A 20,902-nucleotide genomic window follows, 5' to 3' on the forward strand; every position below is an offset into this window, starting at 1 on the left:
AGAAAAAAGAATATGCAACTGTTGATCCCTATTGGAATTTGATACTCGAAAAATCGATTTTTTTCCCTCCCACCGATAGCTTACCAATTGGCTGCCTTGTGCACATGGAGCCATGTGTCCGTTTCAACTCTTGATAAATCAGTAAAAGGATAAAAATAAACAGATTAAAAATAACTATGTTAAACCAACAGATAAAATAAGCATGCCAAGAAGCACAATTAAAACTTTTTCCTCTTCCTAAAAAGTTCTATAACCTTTTTTTCAATTATCTATTTCGATATGAAATTTAATCTTTTTATGACTTTTGCTTAAGCATCATTTAATTTGTCGTAGATATCAATTATCAAATTTTTATCTAAGAGACAGAAAAAAAATTATTTTTCACTTTATGTAATTAAATTTTTAACTTATGTATGCATACTGACTAGTATATATATATATAGATTGTTGAAGATTAAACTGTTTTTGTTAGCAATTCAATAAAAAAATGATTATTTGCCATGAAACTTCCTTGAAAGTTTCCTTATGCTTTAGTATTTGAGCAACATTTTAAGTACTTAATGACGTGACAAAGTTTACTGTGTAGTATATGAAATCTGCAGTTGACAGTTACGTAATGTGAACTTTATTTGCGAGAAAGTAAAATGATATTTAATATTAATTTTCGTCAGACGTTCATTAATCCGCGATGCTCATTGAAATAAAAGCTTTTTTAATATGTATTACATTTATATTTAACTTGTCAATATTTTTATCTGAAAAATTATCACGCAAAAAATACTGTTATCGTCTGAAACGTTATTTTGAAAAGTTGTTAATGATTTGAATATATCAAATTTTACATGGAAGCAAGATTTATGATATGAAAAATAAACACTGCAAAAGACAGATAAAAAATTATTTTATATATATGTTTATATTTTTATTCTGTAGGAATGTCAAAAGTAAAGATAATAGGTTTTATATAAGTTATAAGTTATTTGTCTTAAATACGAATCTGGGAGACCAAGTTTTGCTTTTTTTAGTAAAAATTGTGTGTGTGTTTTTTTTGACATACTAGATACATATGATAGGTACATATGAATATTTTTAAATCTTACATATAAACTGGTCATTTGAAAAAAAAATTATGAATGCACTTAGTTTGACATGTTAATCGAAATGGTTCACACAATAATTGCATTGTTGCTATTGGATGTGAGGCGAACGTATTCGGATAATTTCATATAGCGCCATCTTACAAAATTTTGAGGTACCAGTAGGTACCATCTTATGGCAACAATGCAAGTACCACAAAAATTTACGAAATGACGCTATATGACATTGTCTGAATGAGAGCAGATAGAAAAAGACTCTAATAGTTAGTTATAAAAATAAAGTTTTGTGTGTTTGTGTGTGTGTGTGTGTGTGTGTGTGTAAAATCGCATTTTTTAAGGACATCTATATAAATAAACTTAAAAAGCAAAATCTTATCTAAAATTGGATTCAATTTACACGATTAGAGACGTTTCCGAGATACACGAAATAAATTTATATATATGCACAAGAATTTCTCGTTTAAAGTTAAAAGATTTAATCTATTCTCACGAAACTTTTACCGAGACCTTTCTTATGATTTGTAATTTCTGTAAACATAATTTGAAGAAAATCTTATGAATAGCTTGGATTTCCTTAGTATACAAATTATTAATAAATCTTCACTTTTATTTATGATGAATAGCCATTTGATTTTTTTAAAATAATTATTTATTTTAAAAGTTTACTATGAAAAGAATGAGATGGATAATGATAAGCAGAATAAATTGAAAAATAATGGTTGAATAAATTTATGTTCGCATAAATCAGAAAAAAAAATCTAAAAAAAATAATAATACAATAAATAATTATAAAAATAAATAGCTTTGCAAATACTTTGAAATGAGAAGAGATTAAACAACGAATCGGAAATTCAATGGAGTCTAAAGTGATTAAACTTCGGGTATACGAACTAAAATTTTGCTTTATTATTACATTTGAAACATATGAATCGGCAACGAATGTTAAAAAAGATGGAGTGTCTTATAGTTGAGAAAAGATCTATGAGATGACTAATTGTAAATACACGTAAATATTAAGGTTTATCTATGTAAAAGTTTTGTGTGGTTCATTGGTAACACAGATTGTTTTGATAAATTTGAAATTAATTATAAGGATTTTTAATTGAATACTTTATTTACAATGTTTTTATAGTATTGTAATAAAGTTTCGTTTTTGTTTTTCGAATTAACGTTTGTTAGTTCCAAAAAATCTTACAAAATATGCATTGACATTTGGAATTCATTAAAATTTGTGAATTGAATTTTTAAACTTTTCTATCAAGTTTACTGTAGCAGACATATTTTAATTCAAGAAGCTATTATTTAATTATGAGGCTGTGTTTCTTTACCGATTTTTCAAATATTGAATTTTTTCTCTTTTTATATCTTTAATAGCTTAGCATTACTCCAAAACTGTTTGAAAATCTCAATTAAGAAGATAAGATATTACCGTAGTTTTAGTTTTAAGAGGATAATCAAAAGAATGTGAGGAAGCTGTTGGTTTAATTTAAATTAATATCTCCATTTTGAAGCAAAAGTCTCGTTTGAGGTGGCTTTCCCGATTTCGAGCTGTAATGGAAAAGGGATGCCTGGTTCTCCAACTTTCTATGAGCAATATGACAATGACCTTAAAGAATGAAACGTCCTCTCAATCAGCAAACACTATGTTTCTGATAAAATCGGGTCATGAACTGTGAACTTGACAGCCCAAAATCCGAATCCCTGCAATCAATCCATCGTATTTTAGAGACAATGCAACTGGAATGCCATTTCATTATTTAAAGATAATAGATAACAGAAAATTATTATGTACTTATATAATGCTCTAAAATCATTGTTTCAGTGGAACGTGGCGCCAAAATGCTGCTTTATCAGTTTATTTTTCACTCTGGTTACACTAAATATTTATGAACATTGTGCATCAAATTTCTTTGAAAATAGCAGATAAGCTCTGAAAGTTTATCAGCAGTGTGAAATTTAATTAAAAAAATGTGGTAATAGTTGTCACGTTTCTCAATGAAAATGAGCAAAATCTCACTACTTTTTTAGTGTCAATTTATTTATAAAAATCGTTTTGTGAACTAGAAAATTCCTATTTTTGCCGATGCCCTTATCTATGAGTAAATGAGTATGCAAAAAAAAATACTCTGATGGGAAAAACAAAGAGAGATAATGCATCACAAAATTTAAATAGTTACATTATTATCTCCATTCTGGAGATAAGCTGTTTCCTGTTATGGCTAATTGGGGAGAGATCCGTTGGTACACGAATCTTTCTGACACCCCTACATACTCAAAATGATCACGACCGTCAAAGTTAAGGTTAAATTTCAAATAGTACAGTACTTGAAATAATGCTAATTTAAAAATGGGGTGAACACATAGTTATAAAATACTGAAACAAATTTAGCTTTCATCAATTATTTAATATTTGGCACACCTTAAATCATTCCACATAATTAAAGTTGAAAAAGTTTTTGAGTTGGTGGATGAATTCGTGGTCACGTCATCATAAAATCCAAATAAACCTTTAAAACAATTCTTTGATGAAATATTTATAATTTTCGCCACCTCTTATTTAAATATCGTTCTATTTATTCCCCTCCTTGTTATTCTTGGTTAAGTATTATATTACTAGTTTCTGTATCCGCAGTTTCGCCTGCGTCTTCTATGTGTATGTGTGTGTGCATTAAAAAAATAGCGAAACACATATATTTCTAAAACGTAGAATTTTTAACATTCATTCTATAACACGTTTTAACAATAAACCTAATTAATTACTAATCTAAGAAATCTGAATAAAAGAAATCAGATTCTTTGAGTACTTCCTCTACGATTTGCTCACATATATTTGGCCATAGAAGGGACATGGAGTTCTAGATATATAATAGCGTTTTTAACAGATTAAACTTTAATTTGGAAAACTAACATTCTCAAGGCGTCTAAAAACTATTGGTTTATTTAATAATTTCGGTTTAAAAAAATAAACGAAATGTACCTTATACCAAGGCATCAAAATTAATATACTTCAAAGCTTTTTAATGGTTCGAAGAATTTGTAAATGGGGCTTGTTAAAAACTGTTTTTTTTTCTTTGTGAAATTATTAATTTGTGATTAAGATTATGCATGCTTCATAGGTTTGTTCTATGAGTTGTATATTTCAAACTTTTCAAGAAAATATTGCCAATGTCCTTTTTCTTGGTTTCAGGAGTGTCAACTAGGGTTGTCATCTAATCCAAATTTATTTATAAAAGCCAGAATATAATAACCATCCAAATAACTACAAGTTCTTATTATGTGCTCATTTATTTTTGAACCATAGAGTGAAAGGAATATCTTTAAGAATTTATTTTGAAATTTTGATACATATTTTGAAACGAAATTTTCTGATGATATGTGATAGTATATTCAATTGAAATCTTTTCAAAGTAAGGCTCAATTCTGTGATCGTTTTTGTGAGAGAATAGGTCCTTTCTTTCTAGTTCAAATCAGAACTATCATTTGGTTTATTTTTGCTCTGATTAAATTCTTTTAGCTATTTACCTATTAGAAGCAGTGTTTTTTGTAGAACTGACAAACCGTAACGATGGAATGAATGAGATATATTCAATAAACGAAAAAATTGGGACAGTAAAATGTTTCATTATAATAATTATGCATTTTAATATTAATTCTCTTAAACAGAAGGCCAACAATATCAAAATTTGTATAATCCGCAAGTAAATACTTTTCACGGAATAAAATGCAATGTGAGGATAGGGAAGGCCAACGTACATATAAGCAACATATGTTTATATATTTATTTTTGAATAGAATTCCATTTAATGAACTGGAGTTAAAAATCAGTAAAAAATTACTTATAGTATACTAATGGGACTCAATGAAATTTTAAAATTACTAAAATTATGAGATATAATTAAGTTAATCAGTTAAAGAAATTGCAACGATTTTAAGAGACTGCTTTTCAAATATGGATAAATAGATACTGGATAACAAATTCGTTAAGACTAGAAAGGTTACACATAAAAATCACGTAATGAAAACAAAAGTAAAAATTTGAGATGAAAATAATTTCAGCTTTGATAAAAGCTCGCGAATGTTGGATTTAATTTATTATGATGAAGATGAATATGTGTGTGAGTTACCGTTCCACAAGCCAGAACCTTTGGCCTAGAGCCATCACTCTTGGCACATACAGGGATGTATAGGATAGGGTGGGACGAAAGAGAGGTATAAAACTAAAACCTTCTACTTTAAAAGTTTATCGAATGATTTGCACAAAATTTTGCAGGTAACTTAAGAAATATATTATCTAATTCCTGAAATAAAAAAAATAGGCTGTGTTTTAATTCTTTAAATTTTGGGGTTCGATTGATAAATAACATAAAATTTGCAATTTTTTTTATATTGTGAAGTACTAAAAGAATTATAAAATATATCTAATTGAATAGATTACTAATTCTCTATATCAGGAACTGCAAAATATATTGAGAAATTATTATACGAAATTTGAACAAAAATATATATCAAATTTTAATTTGTTAAGCCTTTCGTAAGAAAATTTTACCAAACTTATATTTAATGACAGAAAATAGTAATATTATGCAAATATAAAAATAAATGCAACTTTTAAAAGTATAAGATTATTTTAAGATAATTTAAGATTAATTCGAACGACTTTATGAAGAAGATGTTAAAAATATTGAATTATAAAAATATTTTATATTTTTACAAAAAAAATTACCTTTTAACGTAGTCATCTACCTTAAAAATTTAATACGCTTTCATCGTGTATTGTATTTTTTTCCCCTCTAAGTTTGTGTTGTTTTATTAAAAGTAATAATTTTACACTAGTACACGCAACATACTTTTTTTAATAAAACACAAAAGACAAAGATGATAATAAATAAAAATCAATCAAAATCCACATAGTTTCTGCAAGACGCACCTTTTTTTTCACACTTTCACATTTCTTTTCCCTTTTATCCGTATTATGTACACAGATCTCTAGCTAGTAAGAATTTCTATTAATTAAAAGTTATTTAAAATAACGTATGAGAATACTTTTATGTATATTTAGACATGACACATCCAAGGGCACAGACATCTCACATGATCCAAACATTTTACAGTTGTTGAAATATTCAACAGTCCTTGATTGCCGTCCTCATTTTCTTGCCATGGCCGATTTTGTTTTTCAGTGCCAAAACTGGAAAAAATTTGGATTGTCTTCAATTGCTCTCTGCTCTCAACGGTTCTGCGCGCTGTTTTAACTCGTTCCTCCCATGAGTTCATCTTCATACTGTTTTCTGAAACAGTCACCCACCGGGAAGAAGTCCCAGCATCTCTTTTGATAGAATTCCCACACGTAGGTCTCCTGTAAAAAAAATAATGCGATAATTATTATTCACGATGTCATGAGAATATGATCCAATTTCCGCAGGGGATATAAGTTTGATAATATATTTTGATCAGAAAGATACTAGGCTGTCCCATAATTTTTTTTCCTATTTCTAATATGAAATGAATACACAATATTTACTGTTTAAAATATTATTTATTTCGTTTTATAATAACCCTTTTGCTCGATTACCTTCTTCGATTTCTCAGGAAGCCTCATTATTTTTTCTTTCCAAAATTGTTGTGTTTTGAGCAAGAAATAATCCTCGAGGTGCGCTTTTATTTCGCTGATGGATTTAAAGCGCCTATCGCGAAGAGCCTTTTTTAAGGACAGAAAGAAGTAATAATCAGATGGAGCGAGATCTGGAGAGTATGCGGTAAAACATCCCAATCAAACTGTAAGAGCTTCTTTCTTGCGACTAATGCAATGTGTGGTCTCGCGTTGTCATGATGAAAAACAACGCCTCTTTAGTTCATTAATTCTAGCCATTTCTTTTCTATGGCAGCTTTCAATTGATAGCAGTATTTCGTAGAATTTGTTTCATCTTGAGGAAGGAACTCGTAGGAAATTACTCATTTCCAATCCCACTAAATGGACAAAAGAACTTTTTTGGGGTGTTGCCTCGGTTTTGCGACAGTTGAAGGCCCAGTACGACTGAAACCGATGACATAGACGGTTAATAGATAAGCCTGCATGTTTGCACAAACAGAACCAGATATGGACATTCATAGCACGATGAGAAAGAAACTTTTGGAACACCCTAATATAATACCAAACTGAAAGTTCGCAGAATTCTGGTATTCGAAAGAATTCTGGTAAACCCTCTGGCTCTCTTATTTTTTTACTTTGTTATTTTATATTTTTGAGTAGGAAGAGATAGTATTTTATTCATAGACGAACTCTTTGATGATCAACATGTTAGTCAAGAATATTAGTTGTGTTTCGATCATGTCTCTTTTGCATAATTTCATGTTCATGATTTCCTCAACAAAATAGTTCAAAACATCAAATAACAGTTATTGTGAAAAATTATAAAATCTGCCTTGACTTTTAAGCAAAAATGTTTTAAACCAGTGGTAATAGTTTCCCCAAAACTTTCTCATATACTCGCCAATGACAGGGAACGCCTTGCATTGGCGTACAGTAATGATGAAATAACTTTTGGGTGAATTTAACATTTTTACTAAATCGACTCATTCCTGGCAAACGTTAATAGTAACCTGAAGTCGAATTTTGGCTTAGACGCATTTTCCCCAACCGATTGGAACAAAGATTTGAAATAGAGCTCTGATTGTAATCACAAAATCACTCTTCAAATTCTATATATTAAAGGCCTTCCGTTTTTAATTTATCGGGTTTATGTACTTGTTAAAGTATAGACCGACAGACAATCAGCCCATTGTTGGATTTGGCTCAGAATTTATCAGATGTCAGAACTATAGATGTTAAATCTGTGTTCCGAATCTTATCTATCTGGCTTTCTTCGTTTTGTAATTATCATGTTAACTTATTTTTGAAAAGACAGGCACGGTAACTTCCCCCGAACAGATTTGACTCAAAATTTGATAGAAATCTGTAAATTTGTTGTAAAGTCAGTAACCAAATTTCAGCTGTCCAACTCAGGTTTGTCACAGACGGGCATTTTCTAAAATGGGGTTTTAGGGAGGCCTAAAACGTTGAGATTCGTCAAAATTTCAAGTTTGAATTTGTTGGCGATGACTGTACTTTCTCTATGCTACATTTATGAGAATTAAAGAATAGCTTTAAGGTTTACATCCCCAATTTCCATAGTAAGTACATTTGTATCAAATTGGTAGCTGTAGATCAAACAGTCTGGCTTATAGAGGGCCATCACCCACACAATACCTTCTTTACTGGTAAAGATAAAGTTGTAGAATAATTTTTGGCGTTTTGACCCTATTTTGAAGTCTTGCTTTGAAAATTTGCAAGAAGTATTTGAATATCTTCATATACATTTTACGCGTGATAAGTAATTGATATCTCTATCATCAAGTCCACACTTTTGTTTGATTGTTCTCCAAACTTTTACAATCAGTTATTTATGAACAAACAGGATCTCAATTTGGAATAGGCGTTTATCAGCTATCGTACAAGCTCGACTTTAGTCCATTTTTCATAGTGATAACTCGGAAGCAACCGGTTACAATGTTGCCACAGTATGATAATTAAACAAAAGTGACAATTTTCATTGTATCCACTATTTGAAACGATAAAGAAAAGGCTTGTTTGTTTATTCTTTTCAGTGATTGTAGCTGTGCGAAAGTTCAAACTGAAAAAATCCTCGCTAATGAAAAACGGTCCTTTTTATTTCTAATAACTCACACCCTAAGTATGCAGAAAGTTAAGTTTATCACAGTCGAAGAACTTTTACGCCTCGCAGAATAGTAATTATAAAAACCTAATGGAGTTCACTAACATAATTAAGAGATTTATGACACTAATCATAAGTTACTAATTTTTAACCCTTAATGGTGATGAGCTTTTTTTGTATGATATTATTAGGTGAATTTGATTTGATAAGAGAAATTACAGCGATGTAAGTAACTAATTAAAATTGAATTCTTTTCATGTCCTCTTTATTAAGAAACTTTCGTTTTCTGTGGTATAAGTAGTATGTCCTCTAAGAGAGGCCTTTTAATGGTTAGACTCCTTTTATATTCATTACTTTTAAATGCTTTTAGTATCATAATTAGACTATTTATGAAAACTGTCAAGCAAAATGTAATTAGCCTGTGTGAAAAATTTCCCATATGTGAAACTAGATGGGTTAGTTAATGTAATCTCAAAAACACCATAATTAGACTTGATTCCCTCAGATTACATTCAATTTTCTGGCGTCCAAATATGAATTTTCTTTTACTTATTGGCATCAATTCTAAACTTTTTATTCCCCTTCTTCCCCGAGTTTTACACTTATGGCTGCAGTAAATTTGTTGAGAGTTTAGGGGATTGTGATGCACGAGGATAGAACCTGGGACCTTGTGGTTCGCAGTCCAGTAACATAACCATGATACAAAAGCAATTGCTCGGGTAGCAGAGCTGTTAACTGGCTTATATGCTATTCACCACAAGAGTTAAAATACAGACCGATGCAGTGTCTCTCAGAACCTTCAACTAAATTCCTATTTTTTTATTTCTTGTAGCCTTTGAAATTTTTATCCAAATTCAAAGTGAATGAGCGCAAGATTTCAAGAATAAAAAGACATGATAATATCCACTAAAAATTCCTAAAGTCTATTCTACAAATATTTTGATATCCACTTCGTTTTAGTATAAAACTTACAGTAAGGTTAATACTTACTTGACCCGTGTATTCTGTATCAGGTTTATTAATAAGATGCATAAGAAAGAACCTGAAAAATGTAAAAGAATAATTTCTCACTATCTTGCATTCATTTCAAATGGGGAAGCATATTTGCAATTTTAAGAAAAAGTAACTTTTGTACAGAAACAACTATCGCATTTAATTATCTTAATTTTGTATTGTGCAGTGATGCTTGTTTGTGAGTTGTATATTTTATTCAAATATTTCTTGAATTTCATATTTAAATTATTTACTTAGAAAAACAGTTTATAATTAAAGATCTGTATATAGTTATTTAAAATTTTCACTCTTCTTTTAGATTAAAATGGTTTAATTAATATAAACTGTTCATTTATTATTTTTTTAAAAATATATAATATGTAGTGTAAATGAAATAATGCAAAAGAGTAAATTTTAATCTTAGTTTTCAACAATCTGAAAGAATGTTATTAATAATTTAATCAAAGAATTCTAACTAACGGTATAAATGAAAGAACTTACATGTAATTTGCAAGGTTATGCTCTTTTTGCACATGCGTGTCGAAACCATGCGGCACTTTATCGAAGTAGTCTTTTCCTATGCCGCATATGAAGCAGTTAGACTGGAAAAAAAGTAAATAAAAATTTCTGAAATTTGTAAAAATTTATTAAGTAGAAAGTTTAAGAGAATCGTAGCCCGATCGTACCGAAAGTTTAAGAGAATCGTATTAATAAGTAGAAATTAATGTTTTGATGAAAAGTGATTACATGAATGAAACAAATTCAATGTATTTGTACATATTAAATAACTCTTTTTTTAATATCCTATTTCGCTTGATCTAAACTACTTCCATTTTGTAAAATCGTGCTAACCTTTAAACTGAGTGATGATAATTTTCATTACTTGGAGAGGAAGCTGATTTTATTATCAATATCATTAGTCTCCAGAAAATATGCTTGCTTTGAAATGAAGAAATACCCGTTTATCACGCCTATATAAGCTTTTCCATGCTTAGGATAATTCTTAGTAGCAAGAAACGTTACGCCCGATACCTTAATAAGGAATATGGCTCGCACTTATTTTACCGTCTTTGAAGATCTTAATCTTGCATCTGTTAAAAAAAATGCCTATATAGTAAATCGTTTTCAATAAATAATTTTAAGACTAACATTTCCTCTAAATTGTCTTCTCTGTATAGTGGAATTAATCTCCTCCATTATATGTATACAAGTACAGATAAAATGAAAGTTAAAATATATTATATAACAAATAAATTCCAAATATTTAATCAAAACTGATTTGAAAAAATTAGGTAAATTATTATCTTTTTTAATTAAATTTGAAATTTTTTGGACTTTGGGACTATAATGCTAAATGAAGTAATATTTGTAATTATTTAAATATGTTTATTCATTTTTTCTTAATATATCTTTTTTCTATCACTTTTATAATCTGAAATAATACCTGTAATCATTTAAATCTTTATATATTCGTAACATTTGCCCATTTTCCCTCATTAAGATATCCGATTTATGAAATAAATAGTATTATATTGATCAACTGGACCTCCTGATCACTAACTCAAGAATATCCCGATGGGCTAGAATCTTGAAGGATGTTACAGTACATAATGTAAGCGTGAAACTTTACCTCCATATCATCCACTACGCTTTGAAGTTGGTCTCTCAATTCACCGAAGGCGTCAATGATTAAACCTGAAAGGAGACAGATTTATTATAAAACGTAATTTTGACTGATTTATCTCTTGTTTTTATTACATTCCGGGAGGAACCAACAATCTGAATAGTTTGGGATTTGATTGTCTGTGGGTTTATAAGAAATTGAGCAACCATAATAAATTCACAGTCGAGATTTAAAATTCAAAAATTTTAACTTCCTATCTATTAAATTACGAGAAAAATCATGATCTCAACATAATTTTTGTGATCTTATTTTTATCAATCAGTTTTGGCAATCATTAGTATTATAAAAATAAAGATTTCAAAATTTTATTAAAAGTTTGAATCGTATATGATTTTTTTTGTTTAGAAATTAGCAATGAATAAAATATTTTTTAAAAAAGACACCAAATATCATTCAAAGGAATTCACTGCTTTGTAAACTATCTGGAACTTTCCTGTGAAATATAGAAAAATTTGAAGAGCCATACATACATTTTTCCAGAAGCCTAGTTTCTGTTTTTAATATAAAATGAACTTAAAAGTGATATATGCATATATGTAATAATTCATAAACTAAATAGCTTTGACTAAGTAATATTAAATAATCAACAATCCTGATGGCACTTTATCAGAGGGATTTTAGACATTTTAAGGCTCTTTTCCGAGCCCCTTAAATGCCCTTTTAATAAACAGGCCGATATGGTTTCCAATTTCAATACCTTTTTAATAAGTGTGAATTAATGTTAACGATTTATCTTAAGATTTTTTTATTTTTATAACATGTATAAAATTTATATACTGTGAAAATATATATGCTTTATATATTTATTTATTAGATTTCAAAACTACACGTCATTCACATTTATACGCAATTATATTTAAGCAGACGCTTGGGCCTTATAAATATTGTAATAACTAAGTGAAATAACGAAATTGTTAGGATCTGACGGGTTACAATTTAGAAAAATTAATGTTATCCTATTGTTTTAGAATTCATAAAATTTATATTTCTTACAAACATATTTAATTGCAATTTTATATATTTTTATCGCCCGTTTTGCTGTTCTCCTAGCCAAGAAGTCAGAAATCCCTTTCAGAGTTTCCATTATAATGTGAACATTCTATTATATTATTTGTGTAAAAATATTCCACAATATCTTGGCGATATTGAGTATGTGAAGATACTAAAATGAAGTAAAACTCATGAAATTCAAAATAAGATACATTTCTGTTTTAGAAGCAAATACTCATGTGATGATGCAGGCATTTATATAATTAGCTCCCATTGATCATATTATGAACTTTTTAAACGATTAATATGGAATAGTTAAGTCATAGCAGTTATCCATCTAGCGATAGTTAAATCTATTTTGGCTCTTGATAAACTTTCTGTTGGCGCCATTTTCTTGATTTTTTTTATATCTTGTTTCCTCTGACTGAGTAGAATGCCATTTATCTTCAGAGCATTTCTAATAACATTTTGCAGGTTCAGTAATTAGCGAAGCATTGCATTAAATGCATCTATAAATGCATTCAGTGAAGCAGTCTGAAACGTTCATAAAGCGGTGTGTTTGCATTTGGCTGTTGCCATTCAGCAATAAGTAATAATCGCGATTTCTGTATCATGTACATTAGCGTTATATATATATAATATAGATTTCTTGATTATTGTAATTGAATATATAATATATTTCTTTTTAACTAAGTAATGTTTTAAACGATTATTTAAAAATACATTATCTATCATTAATTTCTGAGAAAAATTTTCATATTAAGTAGAAAAAAGTTTAATTAGACAGCAAATTTACTTTTCCATTAGACAAGATATTCCCTTGCTATAAAATGTTTCATCTATTTCTTATCAAAAGTACGAAATTCTGATTTTTTTAAATTGGTGTATGCAAAAACATTGTACTTGGAAAAAAAAAACTAACGTAAAACTTCTCCTTAAACGTAAATTCATAAGAGGAAGTATTTAAAATATCAATATATTTTTTGTTGGTCGTTAAAGAATGAGAACTGGTTATCTTTGAAGATCTCACCCTGAATGATAGCTAGCAGAATGACAATGACAAAGAAGAAGAATGTGATATCAAAAAGAATACGCCACGTCTCGTATTCATCACCATCCGGAGGATCAATTTCATCACCTGAAAACAAAAGAAGCGTTTTAAAATGCTGCTACGAATTGAAATATTCCATATACAAGTAAATACGTATCGCAAATATTGAGAATTTTCTCATCATGATTTTCTAAAAATCATAATCTTATATATATATAATTAAAAACATGGGATCAAAAATGATTATACCTTAGGAATATATGAAATTTAACGTACAGCAATAGCATTAATGCATTTAAATTAAAAAGTGAAAAAGTTGCTTTTACGTTTACTTTTTATGGTTTGATTTCATATAATTGAATCTTTTATGCAAAGAAAAATATTTTTATATCATCTTAAAATTGAAAATAAATAAAAGTTACGTTATCGTTTTTTTTGAATTTAACTAATTACTTAAATCTTTCTAAAATGATAGCCACAACGATATCCACCCAAATGAAAAGTATTTAATATTTAAATAGACGAAATTGAAATAAATATATAAATGAATGCAATAATTTCAAATTTATTTAATATTTTCTTTTAAAGTAAAAGTCAAATGTATGTTAAAAGAAGTTTTTATACATAAGTTTATTTTGGGCAATTCTGTTGCACAGTGCAAAAAAAATCAAGATAGTTTTGAAAAAAGGTATCTTAGTCCATTAAATGAATTGGTTTAAAACTATACAGTTGTTAAATTTTGACATGATGTGCAATTTTCTAAATTTCATCAGCTTAACTTTTCAGGTTTTTGAATTACTACCTTCTCATACATGCTTAGACACTAATAACGTTTTAAGAATAATTTTTAAAAATTTGGATTTAAAACCTTTTGCATAATAAGGATTAAATTATTAATATTAAGTTGATATATACATATACAATATATTCTAAACATAAATAATTTTTTAAAATTATCAACAGATTATTTTGCAATTAATATGAAGCATATAATAATAACTTATTCAAAAATATTTCGAAATTTAGATGTTGGTATTTATTATAAGTGAATTGTTCAGTACATTAATATCAGCCTTCATTTATACATGATTTTTTTTTTGCTTTAAATCATTGAAAATAATATAAAATAAAATTCTGTGGAAAATCCTTTATACCTATTAATATTTATACACTAACTTAATCGTTTTACATGAGTAAATTCTATTCAAAACGTATGTATCCGGTAAATTATTTAAATACTTTTTAATTTTTTTTTTTTTTTTTTTGAAATAGTATAATAATTAAATCAACTTACCAATGCCACCGCCAGCTCTTACACCTTTATATAAGTGGAAAACGAAGCACTAAAATTTAATAAAAAGACAATGAGGAAAAAATATTTCATATAATAAACATTTATACACCAGAAAATCATGAATTTAAGGAAGACTTATCATAATTTAATATGTAAGTGTTTAATACTTTTTAATGAGAAATGGCTTTTGCTTTGTTTTTAATATTAAAATTTCATAATTTTTATCATTAGAAAAATATTAGATTTATTCACAATACACAATTTACTTAAGTAACTAAATTTATTTGATTTTTTTTAAAGCTCGAAAAGTAGTGATCCAATTTTTCTGTCTGACAAATATCAGATCTGCATTTATTTGTTCTTCACACCCTTTAAAAAAAACATTGCACTAAGTAACTATTTCTGAAAAGAGTAAATTCTTTGATCCGCATTGGGTTATATTTAATATGCATTAAACATTTTAAACAAATCAAGAATATGATATAAGCTTCACAAATCAAATAGCAATCTTCAATAATCAACAAATCTTCACAATTAAATAATTTGATAGCAATGCAGTGAACTCACAGTTAACATATTGTGGCACTTCATATCGACTTCGTCGTCTTCTTCTTGAACGTAAAACTTTCGGAAAAAGTTGAAGGCAATAACAGTGTAAATATATACAATGATGGTCAACAACATGACAGTGAGCACCAGCTGAAAGAAATGAAGCGTGACATCAGTGAAGTGAAAGAAATGAATGACACTGAATCTATTCGAAAGACTTGTATTGAAAATCGAAAGAGTACCTGTTTTCCATTGTGTGTGACGGATTGTAAGATGGTCCTCAATGTTTTGAAACCTACAGCTATATCGAGTAAATGTGCAGCGAAGAAGAAAAAGTTGAAATTACCCATCACAGAGAAAGTGAAATACCAGGTATTGTAAAGGAAGGCCTAAAAAAGTCATAACATATTGTTAATTACTGAATTAAAATTCTTGTGACAAAAAAGTAATGGTAACTAAAAGCATTATTTTTAAATGATAACCATATTTTTACGTATTTTCCTATTTACTTTGGAATAAGTTATCTTTCGATGTAAAAGTATATTAAAAGCCTCAAAAATTGGAAGTTCATTTCATCTGATTCGATGCAGAATTAATAACTTCAAATTTGATTTTTCAGCAATCTTCATTTTGAAGATATCATTACGTCCCCTTTTAATCAAAATTGCTGTCTCTAAAAAGATCTAAATTGCTTTTTTTTATTAATCATTGTTTGAATTTTTTTAAAAATTCGTTGCATAAATGTACTACAACGATAATTAAGACAAAAAAAAAAAACATAGTTTTTAAGTTTTTGTAATGTATATATATACGGATTGCCTGCTTAAATCCCTTTAAATTTAGAGAACGACAACTATAGTCACGAAAGTTGTGTCTAGGAGTTAAGAAAACTACGTACGACGCAATTGTCACCACTAATAGTTTCACTTGGTGAAAATTCCAAAATTAATATTTCTATATTGATAAGATAGGAGAACAATTACAAAATTGTAGAGCATTATATAGATATAGTAAAAAGTCTTTTTCCCAAAAACCTTGCCTAAAAATATACAATACGCATTTTCAAAAATTGACGTTGCAAGATATATTAAATATTATTAAAGAAAAATGTTATTTTTTTTTGGTAAAAAATAACCCCAGTATACTTTTTCTATAGAAATAACTCGAATAACAGATATATGTTATCTTTCCATCAATACTGCAAGATTTTCAATGAAGTATTACTGGTTTTTGTGTCAGCGCAGCAACAGATACGTTAAGAAATGTCAGAAATGAAACTCAAACAAGGGCCTAAATTTGAATTGTAGATCAGTGACTAGTTTCAATATTAAAAATTAAAGTTACTTGCAATAACAATCACCCCACCTCTCCTCTTTTTTGTAACGCATTCTGTGATGTTACAGCTTCGGAAATGACAGCCAAGAAAAGTGCATTTTGAGCCTTTTCTTCTTAGTATTAATATGCACAAGGTGTTCTTTTGTACTTAATCAATTCTAGTTGACATTTTTCTCTTATCTTGTAATATTTTCGAGATATTAATCTAATTCTGGAGTTCATCATTAAGTAGATGCCATTAAAGAGAATGGAGGTTATAAAGGAGTTAAATGTGCATCTCATATAATAATGTTCATTTGATGGTTGTTATACAAAACAAAACCATTTTTTACCATTAGGAGAAAGTGTAAACAAGTATATAAGGGAATGCAATAATTAAAAAAAAAATTTTGGATAATAAAACGCTTTGTTGCATTGTAACATAAGGGAAAATATATGCATATAAAAATAGAGATTTAAGACTTCAACCATCTGCCAATTTATCTGGATTGCTGTGCTTCTAAGGTATCGTATATAAATAGGAAGAGAAATAAACATAATTCCAAATATAATTGTTGCTGACTTGGGTTTCAAACGTCGAAATTCATCAAATTCTAGAATTTAAACTTTAATAATTGAGAAAGAGAAGAACTTACGTTGTCTGTGATGGTGACACCGGCTTTCCATACTTGATACTTCCAGTCCATACTTGTGATTCTGTTGGGAATCAAGCGTTCAGTTATAAATAATGTGATAGTTGATGGTATTAAGTTGAAGCATATTTTATACAATGAATAATCATACTCTGCCTCTAGCAGATGATTTAACCCTGCAGTGTTTATATTTCTATCGATAAGCTTCACTGTTAGAAAGGGCAACATTAAGTATTTGAAAATAGTTTTTAAAATCTTTTTGATAATTATTTGTTTAAAAAAACAATATATATCGCGATAGCAGTAATAGAATTAAATTGGTAATATGTAAAAATATCAAGATGTCTATTTTTAATAGTTCTACCATTAAAAATAATATAATTTATTTTTGCATTGAAAGAAAATAAATTGGTAAATAGAGAATATTATTTTTATTGCAGAATTGTTACAATGTGATTTACATTACTGGGATATTGTTTAATTCATCCCAGTTTAATTTAAAAAAAATCACTAGCAAATAGTTAAAAAACTTTTAATCATTTTTCTAAATTTTATGAAGCTATTTAAATATATATATATATTTTTTATAAAAAATGAAAATTCATGCATTTTAGGAATAATAATTTTTTATGTTTCAAAAAAAATATCGGATTTTTTTAACAAATAGCTTTAATATCAAACACCGTTTAAAATTTAAAAAAAAAACTTAATCTAAAATATTTAATTCATTATTTGAGAAAAATACTGGAATATGCCTTATTTTAAATTCATTTAAAAGTCTATCCTTTAATTAAATACCCTTTAATTAACTGTATCAAACTGTATTAACTGTATTAACAATCAAATAACAATTTTGTTAAAATCTGAATTTCATGTAGAAACGCAACTACTTCGGAATAAATAGTGATGTAAAATTATGTATTTAATTACATATGTTCTATCAATATAATCAAGGAATATAAAATTTGCTTTTTAAATGTGCAGAGTGAGAACCCATTAGCAAACATGATAGTGCATTGGTGTTTGTAAATGGAAATAATTTGGAAATGTTTAGTGAATTTCAGAAATAAGATGGGAAAAAATTATTTATTTTAGCAGGCATCATCACAATCTACTCCATCTATCAGCGTGAAACGTTATTTTAGGCAACGAATAAGAGACATAATAATGGATAAAGGATCAAATGCAAAGTAGACTTTTAATCAGAGTAAAGTGTAATTTTGCTGAAGCTATCGGTATTGTTACCAACTGTTTTAATTAAAAAGAATTAAAACGAAATTTAAGAACTCTTTATGTAAAAAAAAGAAAAAGAAAAAGTGCTGTTTTTTAAAAAAATGAAAGGATACTCACATGCCCCAAATGCCCGATGGTTCCTCTTCCTGAGAAAAGGCGCTTCCCTTGTCCATGCCTAACAAGTTACTGATAGAATCGAAGTCATAAGTTTCGCTATACTTTTCACGCACCTAAAATAAATGAAAAAATAATTAATTTTAATCATGCAATAAACAACCAGAATTATTTTGGATTGATTTGAGCAGTAACTAAATCATTAAAGCACATTTCTATATAGAAATGTTAAAAAGTTGATCTTTTCGATGGAATTTGTAGTAAAATTGTGTAAATCTTAAATAAAGAAAGTTACAAAAATACTTTACAATTAAATAAAGGATGTTATAAATAAAAAAGTTACAAATATTTCAGGTTTAAAAAAAAGGGTTTACAATGTTGAAAGTAGGCTTCAAAGTTCATCATGTAATGAAATTTTAAAACCTCGATTTCCGCAAAATTTTTCCATTTTAATTCAAAAAATGTAATCGACTCGACCCTTGTTTCAACATTAGACAATTTTAAAAGTTTTTTTTGTATAATTTATAAGCAGTTAATATACACAAGAACAGTGTTTATTTTTTGATATGTTTTTATATCGCTTATTAATCGTTTTTTAAAAACAGAAAAAATACATAAGTCTTCATTTTTTAAAAACTGTTACATGGGAAGAATGCTAATGAATCAGCTTTCAGCTCTGAAACACTTGTTTGATTTCTTAGATTTTCTATCCATTGAGACATAAATATTCTGGTAACATATATATGGATGCTGATAGTTTTCTTCTTCTTTTTTTTTTTTTGAATTTTATCTTATAGAGTTTTAAAAATTACGAAGGACACTTGCTGCTAGTTTGTTGATAATTATTGAAAACCGCCCATGGGATAAGGGAAAAAAAAACTATGATCCTACATTTTTACCCCAGTGTTAAAATGTTTCATTAAATTTTATTATACATTAATATCATATATTAAATTTATATATTAATTTATATGGATATTATAAATTTTATCAATTATAATATTCCTAATATAACTAAAAATGTTACAGATCAAATATTTTCAATAAAACGTTTACTGAAATCTGCCTTTTTCAAGCCAGATAGTCAAAATTTACTGACTGGTGGACAATACTGAACATTTTAGCATTTAATTATATATTTTTTTTATATACAGTGTACTTTAAATTAAAAAAAATGCCATAAAATGCATGCTTACCCTTTTCTTCACAAATTTGTCCCAATAATTCACCGGGAAAGATCTGCAAGTAAAATAACATTTCAGTTGTAAATTATTAATTTATAAATGAGTGTCATGTTCCACGCATCAGTTGTATAAAGTTTATAAATCGCACTGCAAGCGGGTCTTACTTTGTACTTATGGCCAGCTTATCCCAGTGTCCGTTGATATCGTCTTCCGCAGGTTGTTCCGATATGTACAAGCCATCGAATTCCAATGAACGAGCGATTTCTTTTTCCCTCTTGAAAATGGCTAAAGGCACCTGATGAATGAAACATTACAACAGTTAATGATAGTATGATAATAGTTTTTTATTGATATGCGAAATATTTTAAGCATGGTCGGTAGTAGTCAAATATGCTGTTTTAATTAATAGCTGACCGATGAATATTAGTTTGAGAATACAAAATACAATTCTTTCTTTTTTGCTTCTCTACTCCAGATATATATATGGTTATTATCTATTTAATATATCTTTTTTAAGGCATATTAAAAATATACTTATTAGATTGTGTTATTCTTATAATTAATAATGATTTCGTAACGCAGAAGTAATTATGAAAAAAAAAATTACATAAGTTTTCAGATTATGCACTGAACATTGCAGAATAGCTTAATAACGAAGGTATTTAATCGCAAGAATACACATAAAGACACACTACAGATTACGAAAGATTATTAAAGACATGAAACAGGATTGCATGTCCCCCCACCCCACCTCTGTTTACAACAGCAATGATAAAACTAAATCAACAGTGGCGTAATTGTCAAAACTGATCTTCTTTTAATTTAACGTTATGTGATCTAACAATGGCAACTTAGAATCGTAAGGAACTACTTTAATGAGGGGGAGGAAAGGAGGAAGGCAATCTGTTCTAAAATACTTGAGCTAAGGCAGAGTTTCAAGTTGAAACTCTCGAAATTGTTTTAACCCACAAAATTGTTTTAACCCACAAAAGATGCGAAATTCTTCTTTAGTCATGAATTTGGATAAATATGAT

At 28.1% G+C, this 20,902-nt stretch overlaps 1 protein-coding gene across 2 annotated transcripts in view; it reads right to left on the reverse strand.

The window, feature by feature from the left end:
• Window positions 1–5,930: 5,930 nt before the first annotated feature.
• LOC129964130 (ryanodine receptor-like) overlaps window positions 5,931–20,902 on the reverse strand; it is a 214,693-nt gene continuing 199,721 nt past the window's right edge. For both annotated transcript variants that reach the window (XM_056078821.1, XM_056078820.1), the window contains exons 110-121: window positions 20,033–20,163; window positions 19,881–19,923; window positions 18,688–18,800; window positions 17,341–17,401; window positions 15,613–15,759; window positions 15,389–15,520; window positions 14,822–14,870; window positions 13,507–13,614; window positions 11,433–11,497; window positions 10,304–10,404; window positions 9,800–9,851; window positions 5,931–6,453 (exon numbers count right to left, since the gene is read on the reverse strand). In XM_056078821.1, the coding sequence (XP_055934796.1) occupies window positions 6,346–6,453; window positions 9,800–9,851; window positions 10,304–10,404; window positions 11,433–11,497; window positions 13,507–13,614; window positions 14,822–14,870; window positions 15,389–15,520; window positions 15,613–15,759; window positions 17,341–17,401; window positions 18,688–18,800; window positions 19,881–19,923; window positions 20,033–20,163 (1,110 nt within the window). In that variant the 3' untranslated portion in view covers window positions 5,931–6,345. The remainder of the gene's footprint in view (window positions 6,454–9,799; window positions 9,852–10,303; window positions 10,405–11,432; window positions 11,498–13,506; window positions 13,615–14,821; window positions 14,871–15,388; window positions 15,521–15,612; window positions 15,760–17,340; window positions 17,402–18,687; window positions 18,801–19,880; window positions 19,924–20,032; window positions 20,164–20,902) is intronic.

This window comes from Argiope bruennichi, chromosome 3 (assembly GCF_947563725.1).
Source record: "Argiope bruennichi chromosome 3, qqArgBrue1.1, whole genome shotgun sequence".
NCBI lineage: Eukaryota > Metazoa > Arthropoda > Arachnida > Araneae > Araneidae > Argiope > Argiope bruennichi.